At 31.8% G+C, this 18,777-nt stretch overlaps 1 protein-coding gene across 3 annotated transcripts in view; it reads right to left on the bottom strand.

Moving 5' to 3' along the window:
* Positions 1-563: 563 nt before the first annotated feature.
* Positions 564-18,777, bottom strand: part of Aldh-III (Aldehyde dehydrogenase type III) — a 34,117-nt gene continuing 15,903 nt past the window's right edge. For 2 of the 3 annotated variants that reach the window (XM_068763930.1, XM_068763932.1), the window contains exons 2-11: positions 15,707-15,747; positions 10,153-10,392; positions 8,681-8,902; positions 7,839-8,002; positions 6,969-7,199; positions 6,337-6,540; positions 4,576-4,691; positions 3,282-3,417; positions 2,497-2,647; positions 564-1,195 (exon numbers count right to left, since the gene is read on the bottom strand). In XM_068763930.1, coding sequence (XP_068620031.1) covers positions 1,175-1,195; positions 2,497-2,647; positions 3,282-3,417; positions 4,576-4,691; positions 6,337-6,540; positions 6,969-7,199; positions 7,839-8,002; positions 8,681-8,902; positions 10,153-10,392; positions 15,707-15,747 — 1,526 coding nt within the window. In that variant the 3' untranslated portion in view covers positions 564-1,174. Of the gene's footprint in view, positions 1,196-2,496; positions 2,648-3,281; positions 3,418-4,575; positions 4,692-5,428; positions 5,545-6,336; positions 6,541-6,968; positions 7,200-7,838; positions 8,003-8,680; positions 8,903-10,152; positions 10,393-15,706; positions 15,748-18,777 lie in introns of all 3 variants that reach the window. The other variant, XM_068763931.1, reaches the window with a different exon arrangement.

Raw genomic sequence — 18,777 nt, 5'->3', positions numbered from 1 at the left:
TTTAAAGTCAAAAGTATTTTTTTGTTTGCATTATTACAAAAATTGTAACAAATCATAGACAAAAAATATCAAAATAGTCATTCTGAATTTTAAAACAGTTTGTCTTTGGTATAGGCTGATAGATATTGAGATAATCTGATGTTTGTCACTACGACCAGTAATTTTAGCTCATATATTAAAGAGATAGCTTCACCGAGTTACTATCAGATCAAATGTAACTATTTTCGTAATCTGCCACAAGCAGGTGTATTTATCTGCCTCAATTGTATATGCTCAGCTTGCATCAATTTTTCCACATAAAAGTGTCTACGTACTTTTACATAATATTAAAAAAAACGTGCATCTGCATATCAGATCTGTTTATCTTTAATACCCGTTATTGATAGGTTTAAATTTTCTTTTCCCTTACACACTATATTATAAGTCTTCGACCCGCGAGCCCTGAAACCAACGAACTTGTAAAAGCCCCACAAGGCTAACAACGGATCCTTCATCCAGAATACAGTTTTTACACACTATATACAATTGTTTTATATGGAATGGAGAAAATAATTAACAACTGGTCATTTAAAAAGTTTTATTACAATTTATGCAATATACCTTAAGTATAATCTTAACAATGAAGTATAAAGTAGTATATAAATTTATTAAAAATGATATTTTAGTAAAAAATATACATAGCTACAAAAATATTCTTATTATATATTATCACAATGTATATATGAATTAAAAATTTCTTAGAATCTTAATATTGCACTATTAGGTGTCGCGACTTTGTACGCGTAAAATGTAATTTTTGACAGGAATGGTAACGAAACAATTTTTACACACATGCATGATTCGTGATACCTTCAATTAAGATTATATGAACGAATAATAAATATGTAGAGATTTTCTCAAAATATACATAAATTGTGCCACATAGTCTCAAAAATAAATATATTTGTATATCACAATAAGGCAAGCAGCAGTAATAAATCGACATCGTCTTTCCATAGAATGTACTTAGCAAAGTCCAAGATTGTATAATGTAAATGCATAAACAAGGAAAAAACCTCCAAAACGATTAAGTATATATAATGTGTTAAAAATAACTGCAGATTTATTCTTACACTTGCGATAAAAATAATACAAACCCTTCCTATAATGATTTTAAATCTTCTATTGCAACAGTTTAAACTTCTTCAGAAGACATCTGTAACAATTAAGTATTGAGATAATTTGTTAAAATCGACGAACTAATAAAAGTTATATATTAGATATCTGCAATTTTTATATTTTTTTAGAGAAGCATAAATGTGAAAAAAAAAATTGAAACTAATTTTCAGGCCTGGTAAATGACAAATACACATCAAATATAAATGTAAAAATGGAACAAGATGAATGTATAAAAAAACGATTCTGTAATTTTTATTTACTTATGTGCTAAGCATTCCCTAGTTTTTTTTTATTAATATTAATAAAATTAACTATCTTTTATTGTTATTTGATTTTATAAATTTGTTCTATAATGTCCTTTCAGGCTTTAAATATAATTTTGTGAGTGTGTCCGGATGTGGCAGTCACCGCCTGAGGTATGTCAGCAAAGAAATTGATCAGAAAGCGATTGATAAGATGCATATGAGATATTTTAAAACTGATGGCTTGATGTTCGTCTACTGCATCTCTATCGCTCACATACCTCAGAAAGTGACTAGCCAAAGGTTACTAGCACTTTCCACATACTATAGCAAATAGAAGAACTATGTAAGTAAATTTTTATTTTGTTTTTATAAAGGATTATTCACGACTGATTTGAACAGCGAAATTTGTGTGAAACTGGTAATATTCCAAATAAAACAATTATTCAATGAAAATAATGTATTCACTACAAATTGCCCTACATGGAAAATCAATGTTAAAGCGTATAATGCTTGCTATTACAAAAAAATGTCAACTATTTTTTTTATGTAGAATTAGTTTTTAAAGCATAAGACATACCAATTATTGAAATATTTATTACTCTACAAGCTGGACAAAATAGTTTTTGTTAAAATAATTTTCCATTTTTTACATTTAAGATAATAGCACTAATTAATCTCTTTCACAGAAACTATTCAAACACATATAAATAGACTTTTTAGAAAAAGATCACAGTGCCATCATTTCAGAAGTTGAACATCCTTTACCATAGACTTGTGATTACATAAACAGAATGAATTAAAGAAATAGTGTGGTTTACTAATTCGTAATTGCCCGTCAGTAAACGGTTTTTTTGGATATATTAACTATTTAATTACTCATAAAACTAAGAATTGTGCATAACTTATTTATATTACAAGTACTGTGACATAATAAACACTCATTGCACAATGTTAACAGAAAATTATCACTGGGGAATACAAGTATAAATATTGTCTGATGCAATCATGACTTTCGCTTTAACATTGTAACTAATTAATAATAGCATATTTTCTGAATAATATTTTAACAACTCATGACTTTTTACTTCTTTACCTTCTGCCACATGAAGATACCGTAAGAGACGCCCGCGCCGAGAGCAAATGTCAACAGATAGGGCAAGAACTTGAAGGAAGGTAATGTTCTCTTTGCCATCAACATTGTGATTGTCTTCAGTTTCTTGTCGCTGTATGGCGGGTATCGGGCGCTGTTAAAAAATAACCATGTACTATCAAATATAGAAAAACAAATTGATAGATGGTTTAGAATTATATAAACAGAGTAATGTTGTGTTTGATCTGAACCTAAAATTTTCATTATTAATGCTTTATTTTTAAAAAATAACCACCGTTGTTTACCTTTTGTTATTTATGAGCGGCGGCTAGTGTTAAACCTTATTGCATCATCTGCGGGCTCTAACAAAAACAATGAGCTTAACAGTAAATAAAAAGCCTTTCGCCAATATGAAATATAATGGTGTTCAATATTATTTCTGAACAAAAACCTAAGAATTTCTATTCTAAATTAGGAAAACATGTAATTTTGAAAGATATTAAAAAAATTACAATGGTGGGTTTAACTCTATAGAAAAAAATTGTAAAGGAATGTAACAAAATAATTTTTAGATTTATTTTTAGTACCAAATGTTTGACCGTTTGAGATGTCAGAGCATTTCATTTTTCAATTTAAATTAAGCAAAATCACTACATATGGAGCATGGAAAATGTATGATGCTGACAGGTGCCACACTGCGGACATGTGAAAGTGTTCCTAGGGCAAGTTATAAAATATCCTCGCTTAGGGCGGGTAAGCTTTTCTTCAACAAGACCAAAAAATCTTACGATGCAATTTTTTCTCCTAAGCCGTTGAAATTTTTAATAAGGCAGCTCTTTTTGTGCGTGAAAGTGTCGAAGCTGGCCTTGCCGTGATATGCTCCCAATCCGCTGTTTCCCACACCTCCGAAGGGCAGAGTGTCAACTGCGAAATTAATGCAATATTAAGAATTGTGTACTTAAAGCACGGTTGGTAATAAAAATAATATGCGGTTGGACTATGGTCGCATGACACAAGTACGTAGAATTGCAAGTTATAGTTTGCGCATGTTTAAGTCACTTTTTCAAGTATGCAGCGACAGGATGGGGGAAGTAGACAAACGAATGTGTTCTTAAATACCCCGTGTGCGTCTTGTAAATTGCGCGCTCTCCTCACATTTCCACATAGTTTTAAAATTCATTTATAATATTTCTTTTTTTTACAATCAGCCCGAAGGCTTAATTAAAGTTTTTTGATCAGTTAGTGATTGTTTTTGTAGATTAATCACTTCACATGATGTGACGTCTCATACAACATATATACGTACATTTAATTCATATTGAGTTCAACTAGACTTCAACGAGTCTAGCGATTAGCAATACATATGGTATCGCTTTTTGATCATTTATCATACATTTACACCACTTACAGAAAAGCAGACTTAAAAAAGAACTCTAGTTCAGTAAACTAAAACCGAATTATTATTATATATACTAATTATTAAATAGATTAATGCTAAAGCTAAAATTTAACATTAGTTTTTAATCTTATGAAGCTTGCTGCTTCAATCATAAGCAATGAATAATAATTAATATTTGTTAATAATTATGAAAGCGCATTTTATTAATATTGTTGCTTTAATACAGAATTAGCATCACAGAATTCTACAAGATTATAGTTATTATTTTTAAATGTCAGAGTTGTGTCAAGCCAGCAGTCGTTTGATGACAGTGGCAGCTTAATTTAACAATTAAATATTTTATGTTGGACTACATATGCGCTCTACAACTTGTGTGAAATGATGGTACGTCGTAAAAATAAAACGACTTTCCGTTTAGGTTTAGAGTTTCACTGCTGCGCAATTGACTATTGTAGATTCCGTAGGCTTTATGTGGCTTGGCGCAAAGGGCGTCTCGCCTAAGATTTCTTTTAGGGTAGTGAACCTCCAGGGCTTCCGTTGTAACCTTGTCTCCAGCAGCAACTTTTGTTCACTTTTACCATCCAAAGATCGTCACTTGGTGCGCAAAATCTTAATTTCATAGATGTATAAGTTTTAAATGTCATTATAAAAATGTGAATAAAAGAAATAAATTGTCTCCAAACCTCCCATGTGCATGATGGTATCGTTAATGCACATCCCTCCGCAACTAGTGCCGTCGCTAAACATCGATACCACATCGTTGCTCGTGGTGAACAAGTACATCGTCAGCGGCTTCTCTCTACAGGGTAAGCATGCAACACACATAGTAAGACCTCCACCGATAGCTATTTCGGTTAAATATTAGAGTTCTATATTTACGTTGCAGTTATATACTAAATATATGAGAAGATAAAGAAACTTTGTACACAAGTTATTCTTTTAAGATTACACATAAGCAATAAAAATTGGATGTAATATTGTAACAAAGACATTCTACAGTGTAATTATCTTAATGAACATAATGGATCACATAGAAACAGCGTCACTCTTAACGATATTCAACATTCAAATATGATTTTTGTCCCATTACTTACATAAATTGTGAATACACGGCGTAAAATAGATTATTGAAATATTGTTTCTGAACGAAAATGATCGCCATTATATTTTAGAATTTCCATTCAATATTAGAATAGTAATTCAAAAACCTAATGGTTTATTAAAAAATCACAGAAAAAAGCATTGTCAATGATTATCCTACAACATTATTAAGGAAAAATGGTTCTAGAATGCACCACCTTAATAATTCCGCCACCATAATGTCCTCCACCTTCTAAGATAATCCCAAACATAAATTTCTTAAGCCAGCACATGAAAAGTATTTAATATAATAGGTATTTGGTTTTATGTGGAAAAGTGTGTTACATGGCGCCGGCTTGTGAGTTATGTTAGTTATTCGAAATGTCACCCATACCATAAATACGATTTCTTGCAAGTTTTTTTTGCAAAAATTCGTACAGAAGTAGTTTGCCTTACCGCCGTAAAACATGATCGTGTCGTTGATACAGACACTGCCTGAACGTGTCTGTTCATTGAACAATGTGTGGATGTTTCCCTGTTTGCTGAACACGTATAGTACTAACGGGTGTTCCCTGAAATGCGTTGAGAGTGATTGGTCCATTTGAGTTCACTCTCACATTTAACATGAATAATAAACTAGTACACTAGCGGTATTAAAAATTAATACTATAATTTTAAAAATTCTCCTGGACATATTTAGTGTTTAAAATTTATCAATTTCATGTCAAATGTTGTAAATGTAACATGAGTAAAATTCTCCACACAAATAGACGACACACCAAATCAAGCAAGCGTTCCAACATGATTGATTCCGTAAATATAAATATGAACTTGGCCCGTTGGAGTCATGACAATGAACCTTTGCACATGGTCCAGGCTACATCACACCTGATCACACTGGTTAGTATTGGAGATGTAACGTTTTACAAATCCTCTTATATCCTTACTGTCACAAAGTTAGGATAGTTATGCATTTTCAAAAACCACAAAAAAAATTGCATAATAAATATACCCACAATCAAGTATGTTTTTAAACCTAATAACACCCAAAATTTAAACATTTTTATATATAATAAAATTAAGTTTTAAAAATTCTATGTAGCCTGCGTATATTAAAAAAAGTTAACTATGATAAGCAGAATTTATTATTGATCTTTAAATTTTATTTTCGTTACTTATTAAAAAATTAATATATTATTTTCCATCGAAAAAACAAAGTTTTTGTTGAGCACTTTAAATTTAGTTTCGCTTTGAACAAGAAAAAAAATTATGTCCTTTTTAATTAAATATCCTGACTAACCTACATTCAAAAAGTACAGAAGAAAACCAATATGACTTTAAAGACACATGTAAAAATAACTCACCTGGCATTTATGAATTTGATGGCTTCATATGCGTTTTCAACAGGGACTATTGGCAAAATGGGACCGAAAATTTCATCTTCCATTATTTTATCGGTATCTTTTACATTAGCCAAAACAGTGGGTTCAATGAACCTGTCGTTCGGATCACTACTGCCGCCGATCGCAACTTTGTCCTTACTAGCATCTAGTAATGCTTGCAGACGGCTGTAACATTTTAACAATAAGGTTTTATATACAAAATTTTATAATTCTACTTAATTTTGTTATAAATTATGCTTCTAGAATTATATGTGTTAAAAATTCTTTCGTCTACTTCAGCATATACAATTTAAAAATATTCTTTAAAGCACTGGTACACTCAAAACATGTATGTATGTTTATATCAAAACAGATTTTATAAAGGTGAAATAATCAAGGACTGCCTATTTTCATTCAAATGGTTAATAAAACAAGCACAATATTTCAAAACTATTCTTGAAAATTAACTATAACAACGACTCTTATAACAACTGTAGAAAAACCTACAATAATTAAAATATTTGTAAATTTATGTTAATAAGACATTTCACGTGAACCAATGATTTAAGTTTTATAAAAATATCTTTTTAATTAATAGTTTTATAATAATTTACCTAAAGTGTCTGCTGTTAATAATCCTGCACAGGTCCGGCGACTTCTGCGGTACTTCCCCGTACCACTCTTTAAGGACGTCTCTGGCAGCGTCCACAAACTTGTCTTGAACTTCCTTAGAGCACAGTACGTAGTCGGGGGCGATGCACGTTTGGCCGGCGTTGATGAACTTGCCCCAGAGCACTCGTTTCGCGGTGATTGCAATGTCCGCAGTGCTGTCTATGTATACAGGGCTAAGAACGAGAAAACATGTTGTTGTGAAATAATTTCTGTAGACAGTTTTTTTTAAGACTTCAGTTAACCAAAAAATTCCAAGTCATATTTCAGTATATTTTCACTAAAATGTTTATAGTAGTATCATAATTCTTGTACTGCGCCAAAGCAAAGTACAGAATTGCGAAAGGAAGAGAGCACTAGGGGTGCCGATGCAAGCGTTGACGGTGGAACGATGAAATGGAATGGTACAATATTTCGGTACAGCACCGAAATAATGATTTTATTGCTAAAAAATCCAAATTAGTTTGTTTTGAGTTATGTTAAAAATAAAGCATAAAAATGTTGATAAAGCACTGTAATGTCAAATAAAAACTTCTTGGAGGAACACAACTTTTATTAAGTTATTAATTATAAGTTTTACAATTGTGCAAGTATCGCTAAGTCGCCATATTTTGCAAGAGAACATGTTGCCATAGGGCATCAAAGTCTATCCATATTACTTGTCTATGCTGCATTAATGCACATACACTACACACACCTAGTTAATAGATACCACCTTTAAAACTTAAAATATGTGGCATAATGAAACATCTAATAATATAACGAAAGTGTCCACAATTAGCAAACGTCAACAAAAAATTAAATGGAAGTCTGACCTCTTTCCTCCCAGCTCCAACGTGACGGGTGTAAGGTGTTTAGTAGCGGCGGCGTACACCAGCTTGCCGACGTTGGTACCGCCAGTGTAGAAAATGTAATCGAATCTCTGCTTCAGTAGCTCCGTGGCCACATCAGCTCCGCCCTCCACTACTTTAACTGCGTCCTAGAAATTTGTAAACAGCTTAGTGAAACGAGGAATAATAAAGGATGAATAATTGCTAGTAAATTAAAGTGAATTAAATGTAATGCATTATATTAGCCCTAATATCATGTGTAATATCTATTGTAGTGTCATGTATAGCTGAATTCTGCAGCTTACAAAGATAACTGTTTGCTGTCCATTACATTACAAAAAAATATAGTATACATACATACATATATAAAAATATATATACATACATACATATTCCGCAATGAACGGATGGATAATCCTGGAGTGAAGAGCACAAAAAATTTTTGAAACAAAAAATATGCAATCACTGCTCAAAACACAAGGTTTTTTAAAAAAACGTTCTTATTAACCTTGCTGTACTTTCTGGTTGCATATTAATGAATTTTGTTGAGTTTTTTATGTTAACTTAATCGTCATAGACATTTTAATTGAAATGCAGTAAATTGTACTACTGTACCTATTGTATTCTTTTATAAATAAAAACATAGATTAATACTTAAAAATTTTTTTGTGTTTCAGAAACCTCATATTTTGGACTTAGATTTGATTTTGTTTGGGATGATTTTTTATTATGAATTTGATAGCTGAAGTTTTGTACTTACACAAAAACAGACTCTCTCGCTTGATTTTTTCAAAGAAAATATATAAGAAATTAATAAGTTTACTTACATTGTCCAAATATTTAGGCACCATTTCTGCAACGAATTTCGCGCAGGCTTCCGATAGTTCGCTGGGTTTAATAATGACGACGTTCCCTGCTGCAATAGCACCTGCCATGGGAAGGAGTAGCAGCTGCAAGGGATAATTCCACGCGCCGATGACCAGTACCACGCCATATGGGTCATTGTATATCACTACCTCATCAAGTATGTTCACCATGCCTTTCGACGGCTGTAATAGAAAATTTTAATTAAATTATTTTTTTTTCTACAATTATTATTTATGGCAACTAATTATGTTTAAAGAGTTTTCATCAAGTTTTTTAAACAAGCAGGCGACCTTCACTAGTAATCTAAGATTTGCAAATCATCATATTGTCAAACTACTATGCTCAAGAAGTATATCGTCTAAACCAGGGAGTTTTTTTATAACTCTTGATCACGCCATAACTTGAGAAGGACTACTAATTTTATTATACAGATTCACTCAATAGTGACATATTAACAATAAATTCAGTACTATAATAATCTCTATAGATCACACTAAAAACTAAAATACTAATGATGATAAACTTTATACTACTATGTTGAAGGTTCTTATGGAAAAAAATCTATTTACAGCGCTTGCATTTGCAATGACGATAAATGTTTAGTAGAGTGTTAGAGGTTTTTTTTCGAACTCATGTGAGAACATGACTTCGCAAAAAACACATGGCTTTTTTTGCCGCCAGTTTCTTCGTTGGAAAAGCATCATTATATTATTTATTTATGCACCAGAAAAGACAAGAAGATTCTATTCCCAACTAAGCACAAAGAATTTATAAATAAAACAAAATTTTAGAACATTTTTTTTTACGAGTTTCAATTCCTGGGCAAAACTGTTTCGCATATAATAGATACAGACAAATTCCTAACGTGGCAGCGTCTAGCTAGTAGGTACGATTACGCAATCTATTACTATTACCGGCTAGCCCTTAACAAAAGTTTTTTTCCAATTCGGCCTGGAAGCAATATTTAACCAAAAACGAAGTAGAATGTCGTTTTTACAGAGCAGCAATGAGTAAATCTAACAAGTTAATCGTTTGTCATCGTTAACATCTCGGTGGTTTTTTTATGAATTTTCCATTTATAATATTACTCTCCCCCCCGAAAAATTACTCTTAAACGTTTCTTGACTGTGAAATATTAGAACTGTTTTTAAAGTTTACTATATAAATTACTGCAAGTAACCCCTTCATACACATTATCAAAGTTTTGTTAGTATTTATTAATAATTTTATTAATAATACACTGTTTTCAAGTGTTCTTTTAATTGTGACAGACCCTAGTTTTCAATGAATTTCAACAAATATAACTTTTAGTATTTCATGTACCCCCAATGAGTCCCTTCCTACCACAGGTTGTAGAACCCCAAACAATATCAGGATCCGAAGTCTGATTTGTGTCAAAAGAGTGTAGAAAAAAGAAATCATATAAACTCACCCGCTCGGGCTGGCTCCATTCGTCCAAGTTATTCAAAGTGTTCTTGAGGTCGTTAATCAGGTATTCGGTCTCAAGGAGCATTGCCTCCATCTTGCACCTGCGGAGGTCCTTCGCCAGCGCGGCGACCATGGCGTTGGTGTTCTCCGTGTACATGCGCATGAGGTTTTGGAGTTGCTGGCGACGCCATTCTATAGGCCGCGTCACGCCACTGTTGTACGTTTCGCGAGCTTTCTCAACGATCTGTAAAAATGAAATAAGTAGTTTATGAATATTGCCCTTAACGTATTTATTGGATAATTTAAATACGCTTGTCAATTATATTTTTAAATATCAAATTATACAAGAAAGTTTTGTTAGTAATATTTATTTTTGAAAACTATTTCTAAATATACTATAAGTGTCTGCCTTAAAAAAAACAAGTCTGAAAAGAATTCTGTTAACAGAACATAACTAGAGAGGACATAATATGTATATGTCAAGGTGATCCCGTTGTACAATCTCTTAATAAAAAAAATGGTTTAGAGTAATTGCAGAAATAATATTAATAAAGTTGGGCAACGTTGATATTTATATATATTATACTGACACGTTGTTTAAAGCCTATTTGATGTACCGCGTATGTCATCAGAGAAACAAGAGACTCTAATTCAGGTTCATTTAAAATCGAAATTGTTATTAATATCAGTTTTGCTGTGTTGTATATAGTTTATAAGACGTTAATGAAGATTGTTTGGAGATGTTTTTAATGGTACCACCCAATGATAATTTTTATTACTGACGAAAATATAATGCATACGATTGTATCAATTTTTATTTATTATATTACAATGGTTTTTTCGAGTAATTACAATCGTAACTGCGTCCGGTGGTAGGGATCGTAACTGGTCGTGGTCTTTTTAAGATACATCGCAGGTGTTACGGACATTCCTCGGAGCAGGACATGCCTGGAAGAGGAAGGGACTATACTACTCCGGTTTACGGGTTTACTGGGGTAGCGTTACCTATCTCGAATCAAGATCGCCGGCGACATCAAGGGTCTATGATGATTTCACTAGGAGTTTGGTTGGCTTGAGTAAGGCTAAACCCAACGAAAAATGAGCGCTTTGTTGCGGAAACTAGCTCGCAAAGACAAGACAAGATGCCTTCAAGCAGTAGTAGCCCAGTGGTAGAGGACTGAGACTTGCGATCGTAGTTCGTGAGTTCGATTCCCGAGATACAATCTTATATCACACTTTGTGCATAGGATTGCCACTGCTCATAAACAATCTTCAAGAGGGCGGCAACGTTCTTTGCGTACCATAATACCACATACTGCAAACGCTAACTCGCGTGCCAAGCGTAACGATTTCGGTATATCCCACCATAGATCTTTGGGGGACGCTTATGCCTTGCAATAAGCTGAAACGACTACTCTTTTTTAAACTTTACCGATTAGTTGTTTTTTAAAACGCTTAGTTTATATTTTCAATTTACAACATGTGCTACATATGCACACAAAGAAATGAATTATTAAATGGCACCATTTACATATATTATTCATTGTCAACCTCAAGTGGATGTCAAAGGTGAATGACCTCTTATTTATAACGTCAATGGGAAAACTATATACACGTATATACACACACACACATATATATATATATATATATATATATATATATACATACAAAGGATTTCCACCTATGTGCTGACTCATCTTTAAGTCCCAGGGTTCTAGAACCATGGGACTTAAAGACTTGTAATTTGATAGTAATATTTCTTTCGCCGGTTAGAGGACAGCTAAGAAAGGATTTAAGGAAATTCTAGTAGAGCGTTCGAGTTACTAAAAAGGACTGAAAGCTGTTAGTATATATTAAAATTAAAAATTAAGAACAGGAGTTCATAAGTATCATAATAATCATTTAACACATATTTATTGTTAATGTAGGAATATTAATAAAAAATTACGAATTATTATATTATTTAAGTATTTTAGTAATATTTAAGTATCTCTACAACCACAAAAATGCGTTTATCGTAATGAGTTTCGTAACAAACCTGCCGTACTTCTTGCTATTGCTACATCGATAGCGATAATAGCGTTTCATTAAACATTAATATCACGAATTTCGGTTTGATAGGAATAAATACGAATGTTTTGTGTAAAATTCTTCATTGCAGAGTACATTAATATGTAAGCAAAAGACAGTTATAATACTTTCTAAATATACAGGATGGTTGGAAAAAGGTGTAAAAACTATAAAGGAGGCGAATGTATTGCTAACTTGCTGTCAATTAAGGGTTTTCTGAGTACCTTCACAGGTTTAATCTCAAAGAGGACCCCTCGTGCTTCTTTGAACCGTGCGTGGTGGACCGGACCGTGGTCCACTTTGTACTACCACTGTCCCGCGTTCGAAGGACTCCGAATGAAGGTTGACGAAGAAACAATGGCTTTACTAATAAGATATCAAAATACATGACCTAAATTCCTAAAATTGTAAAAATAAGAATAAAACAAAATAAGACTTGAGAAAAATTGTAAAACCAAATAAAAAACAAATTGCAAACAAAATAATAACTGTAAAACAAAACTTTGTAAAATAAAAAGAAAAAATGAATATATTGTGAAACTAAGGAATTAGGTGACGGAAGAAAGCAATCGGAAGAGATGGAAATGTAATGAAAAGGTAAGACAAACCAAATGTAGAAAGTAAGAAAAAGAATGAAAGAATACACAAGTTTTGGGGACGAGATGCCCCTAATAACGGGGGCCATTTAAGAAAAAAAAATGTATGGTTCCCCCTAACCAAAAAACAATTGCTTTAGAAATAATAACGTAATGATAATATAATAACAAAAGCGATATCAAAATTCAGATAACTACTTATTAAAAATGTTAATTATTTGTTATCTCTCTGTAGATTTTGTACTGTCGGAAGTTATTGGCCTGACGCATTCCAATAAGGAACATAAATTAATGTAACATATTTCAGAGCTTTTACACATATTTTTATCCCCCTGTATAATCATTAGATATTAACTCAAAAAATTTTACTTCTTTGTTTAAATTCATGTATTGTTTATTCTTTACTGTGCTACTGTTTACATTGTTTGCTCACATATTCAATAACCAGGTGAATCAGAATTTTAATTATAATCGCACATCTGTAATTATTTTAATACATGTAAATACTTCAGGAGTGTTTTTTCTAAGTAAAATGAGTAAAATAATTATATTCTATAACAATAAATATAAAGAAAAAAAAGCCTATAAGAATCTTTACGTTTACATTAATAATAATTTTATACAAGTAGGCATTTATATGCAAGTTGAATCGTCAATTATTTTAGCATTGTAAGTAATAACCTACCTCCGGCTCGGAATGCTAATTTGCTAAACAGCCGTCTAGAAACACAACAGGTGCTATTTTTAAATTAAACTTAACACAATTATTATAATTTCAACAATGTAAATGAGTCAACAAACCTAGTTCCACACATTTCGATCAACTAAATACTCTTTAGTGCTATAAGATTAATTTAATAATATACTTTAAATTTAGAAAAAAGAAGTTTTTTTTTATTCTTACTACATGCCAGTGGATAAAGTTATTTTCATTATATGTACTTCTGATTTTATGAGAATTAAACATAATAAATATTGTTATATAAGAGTCACGCAGTTCTATTAAACCAAAAGGACGTAGCTACCTTCGTTATGGCGCTGTACATAGACATAAGCGGTTACGGCAGCTCTATATTACTGGTCGGAAGGAGGCATAGCTTGTCTCTTTACATTGACTATGTTCAAAGGTTTTCTGGAATCTTGGGCTCAGGTATTTTTTTCACCGGTTTGGAAGGTCAACAAGCTCTAAGATGGTTTAGGCCGGCGTTTTATGGAACTCCTGGGAAATCTTGGTTAAGGCTCGGTTCAAGCCCAGAGGGCTGAATCGACATGCTATTTGTCCACTGACTGCTATTTGTTTTTCAAATAAGCAAGTTCTCTCAGCGGTGTTTAGCTCGGACAATTACTTTAGTTATCAATATTCGTAGAGGGTTAATTTGGACGTTGCACTGTCACGAAACAATAATTTGTTTGTTATCTTTACATATAAATGCATTAGCATGATAACACGTGCCGTGATCGTTACAGTAGTTTTTATCGCAACGATATTAACAAATGAAGCAGTTTAGATAACAAATTATTTTGTTAAATCAATTTTAATTATACGTGTAAATAAAATAATCAAAACTTTATAAAAATGTGACAAGGACTTTCAAGTTGTCAAACGACTTTGGTTTTATTGGCGTTCAATTTAGTTTAACCAGTGGTAACCTAACCAAACGGTAAGGAATCAAGACTCACGATCGGAGGTCGTGAATTCGATTTCCTAGGTACAGTCCAATATAATTCTCACTTTGTGCATTAATTATATTGCCACAAACAAGCAGCATCCTATGCGTATCATTATACGACAATGCCATCGCCAACCTGCAGCGTGCATCATGAGCTGAAATAACGACGACGATGAATTTAGCCAGCCTGGCTAGTTGGAGAATGCTTGAATGAGCCATGGATTAGTTTTTGGATTGAGCTTCATCGTGCCACAAATAATTATCATATTATTAATATTATATTCATTTATTCATGTTATAATTTAAATATGATCATTTAAAGTAACCACTTGCGTACGTAATGAGAAGAATTTCATAGAAACTATGATCAGATTGACACACACTCATTCGCACTGACTTGAGTATAGCACGTATCAAACTAAGACGGATTTTTTGTGGTCGGTCTCCATATTCACATTACAATAATTGGTAACAGTAATTCCAAGCTCTGTTTTTACTTCAAAATTTTTGGCTTTAGTTTTATGAACTTCCTCAATTTATTACAAAATAATTTAGAGACATTACATGAGAGTGTATTGTAATATGGTATAAAAGATTTTTATCCTTATGTACATCACTATTTTTAGATCAGATCGTCATACATAATATATATCGTCATACCGATAAGGAGCAGTGGAACCTCAGCAGTAGAGGATTGAGACTCGCGATCGTAGATCGCAGGTTTTGTTCCGAGATACAATCTTATATTATACACACTTTGTGCATTAGTTAAATAAGATTGCCACTACTCACAAAAAGGTTTTCAGAGGGCAACAGTGACCTCTGCTTACCATAATACCACACTGCGACACCTACCAAGCGTGGCGATTTTGGTATATTCTTCCTTATATGAGCTGAAATGACTACCACGAGAGTCATAATGTTTTCTTCACAATTTTCTCTCTCTAAGAATCAATAAGGAAATAAAAAAATTCTTTTAATAACATGTTATAGTATACATTACTTTTTTTCATTTCATAACTATGTATACTATGTTACTTCACATAAATAGCAAAAGTGACGTGTTCTTTGGTCATACAACATCTATGATAGTCATGTGAACGTCGCAATACGATGTGACGGTGCCGCGTTTCATGACGTAATTTTTAAAAATCTGTTTTGGTGTTGTTTTTTTTTAAACAAATCGAATTCATTTTGCGTCCTTGTGTTCGTTACTAACCTCAGCAATATTAACCGGAGCCGGCTTGGAGTTCACACTTCCTGTAACAAAAAGTATTTTATAGTATAATGTTTAAAATGGATTATGGAAAAAGATTTGGACAGTTAGAGCAGCTTATGCATGGACATGATCGGTGAAAAACGTTTCTAACTCGTACTAGTTTCGGCGATGTTGGAAGAGACATATGCGTGGAGGATATTACCCTTTATCTCTAAGATAATCAGCCGAAAAGGAATGGACAGAGAATAGATCTGGCTCCGATATGTCGTCTTCAGCGCGTTTCGTGACTATGTGGTGTTAACTATGAAGGAGTCACGGAGCCTTATTTTTGTAAAAAATGTATTAAAATATTGGCATAAGTGTTTCAAAGTACCACTCTTGAGGTAGTTAAGGGGACCTTAACAACACCATGTTCAATAACTAAGAATGGTCCTTTCAGCGAGACTCGGTGCCGGGTCATAAAGCCCCATCCACTTAATTTTGGTTAGAAACGAATGTTCCGGACATCAGAGCTGAAGACTAGCTGTCATCTGGTCTTGATCTTAGTCCTTAATCTTGATTATGATTTTTGGCTAATTTTATACAGTAATTCTTGCCGTAAATGCTATTATTTGGAGTTACTAAAACAATCTATAAAATTGTCGGTGAAAAATTTTCTCGTAGAAAAAGCGCGTGCTCATATTTATACTTGGCCTCAACTTTTGAAGGATTATTGCAGACAACGGAGACCATTTTAAATGAGCTTTACATATTTTTACGATTTCATATTAAAGTATTAAACATACACACGGTAATAATAATAAAAGTTACGTACAATAAATTTTATATCAATCTTATAATGTTATATATTGACTTATTGAAAGTGCTGACGAAAGCCTATTCGAAAGATAAATGTTTGTTTTATTGCCACATGCCAGGGGACTGGTTCTCCATCTCAAACGACATACAAAGAAATAAACATCTTCTGTCGTGGTGACCAAATAAAAATATCATTTATACCGTTTTAGAATAGTATATTTAGTTATATATATTTAGTATAGTATAGTTCGTTTTAAATTTATTTTTAATAATAATTGGTTTGACAACGTAAACGTTTATTACATTTAAAAACACAGTAAAGATAAATTATAATTATATGGTTCCTTCCCCTTCTGACTAACAAAGACTATAATATAATTTTAAATCAGAAATAATATTGACTTTTAAGGTTTACATTAATTTACTTTTTTCCTGTGTAATAGTGTCGTTACATGACTGTACTTTATGTAATAAATATTTATGTATGCATTTTAATTAACTACATTTATTTCGCATGACCATGAAAAAACATGAAGATCTGTCGTATAAAACCGGGACCAAGTAAAGCGAATTATTAAATTTTTTTCTATTCCTATGTCGCTGTGATCTCTTACAAATAATTTTAATTAACATTTACTCCATAATTATGATTAAAAACGTCATTAGATATTCATTAATATTAAAATAAATTAAATTTTTATTCAAATAACACAATGATTTTATATACATATATATATATTTCAGATGTCATAGGACTTCATGAGTACATGTTGCTTAGTGGATTTTTGCAGATAATTAATATTCATTAAATTTTTTTCATTAGGAAATGTCATAATCTATAAAATATTAACGTAATAAAAAAATTAACGATATGAGACTTTTTTAGTAGAAATTTCTGACTTTTCTCAATCTTTTGATCCAGTAACTTCACTGGCTACTGCGTTATATACATCGTTATGCTTGCTAACTGCTTGCTTTTTATATGTGTGCTGTCGAAGCGCTGTGCAATGAAGACAACGATTTATAAAACCGTATTCAGCCGAAGATTCTTCTGCTCGAAGTGCCAAATTAGATGCAGAGGACTGTACGCACCTATCTAATTTCATCATATAAAATGACGAATAAATTACTCTAAATTAGTCACGACGTAGGGGTTTCCCACCTTTAAACTTTTAGCATGTTGGTCTTCTAACTTGGTCATTATGGTATATCCCACATAGATATCTTTGGGTTAGGACCAAATGTTACAGTCTATCTATGTGCTTAAACGATGGTCGATATTTTTAAATTTTAAATGCAAATTTATATTTTTATCTTCTAAATCTAATGTAAATTTATTTAATTCGAAAGATTGAAAAGTTATAAATATTAATAAATAATAATAATCTTTAATAATGATAGCTAACAATGAATTTAATAGCAGATTAATAATTTTTATATTTTATTGTAAAATATGGGATCAAATATGATGCAGAATATGAAATATAAAAAATATGGCAGTTTCTTAATTATTTTGTGTGATGCAAGTCAAGCACACTATTTCATATACAACACTATGAATATATATTTTTAAATCGTTCTGTTCTTTTTTTCATGTCACTTGTCAATATTCAATAATAGTTTTATAGTGACCTTTACATAAGCTTGTAAAATGGACAATCTATACCTACACTGCTCGAACTTTCTTTGTATACCTTGACATTAAAATTTTATCACATTAACAAAGCTATTCCTATCAAATATGTAGTATTTGTGGATTCGAACCATTGTTTATCTGATAAGTACTATGAAACTAACAACTAAAAAATCTTTGAATAAATGACTTATTTATTTTCAAGTTTTTTTATTTACATGGGCATATTATATTACACACAATAATTACACAAGATATTTCTTTGTTGAGATTTGAATGAGTAGTGTGTAGTTAATTGCAAATATACCAATACTTACATAACAACAGATAATTTCTTGATAAAATCAAAATTAATTTGTGATAAAAGAACTTTAGCCTATGATCCCATTCAACGCTGACGGATCTTGTATACAATTCATAACATATATGAAAAAAAATCAAACCCAATTGAAGACAATCTATTTATAATAACAATTGTTATTCATTTATTATTGAGAAATGTGTTTATCTATAAGTAATTAGGAAATTATGAATATGATTTTAGTAGCTAAAATCATATTCATAATTACTAAATTCTTCTGTGTATTAAACATTACATACATTATGACATGTACAAAAAGTAGTAGCCTAGCGGTAGATG

Source organism: Battus philenor, unplaced genomic scaffold (genome assembly GCF_028537555.1).
Source record: "Battus philenor isolate CCGP_79_NKW_IND1 unplaced genomic scaffold, ilBatPhil1.0.hap1 SCAF_19, whole genome shotgun sequence".
In the NCBI taxonomy this organism is placed as follows: Eukaryota; Metazoa; Arthropoda; class Insecta; order Lepidoptera; family Papilionidae; genus Battus; species Battus philenor.
This window is presented reverse-complemented; position numbering and strand designations above follow the sequence as displayed.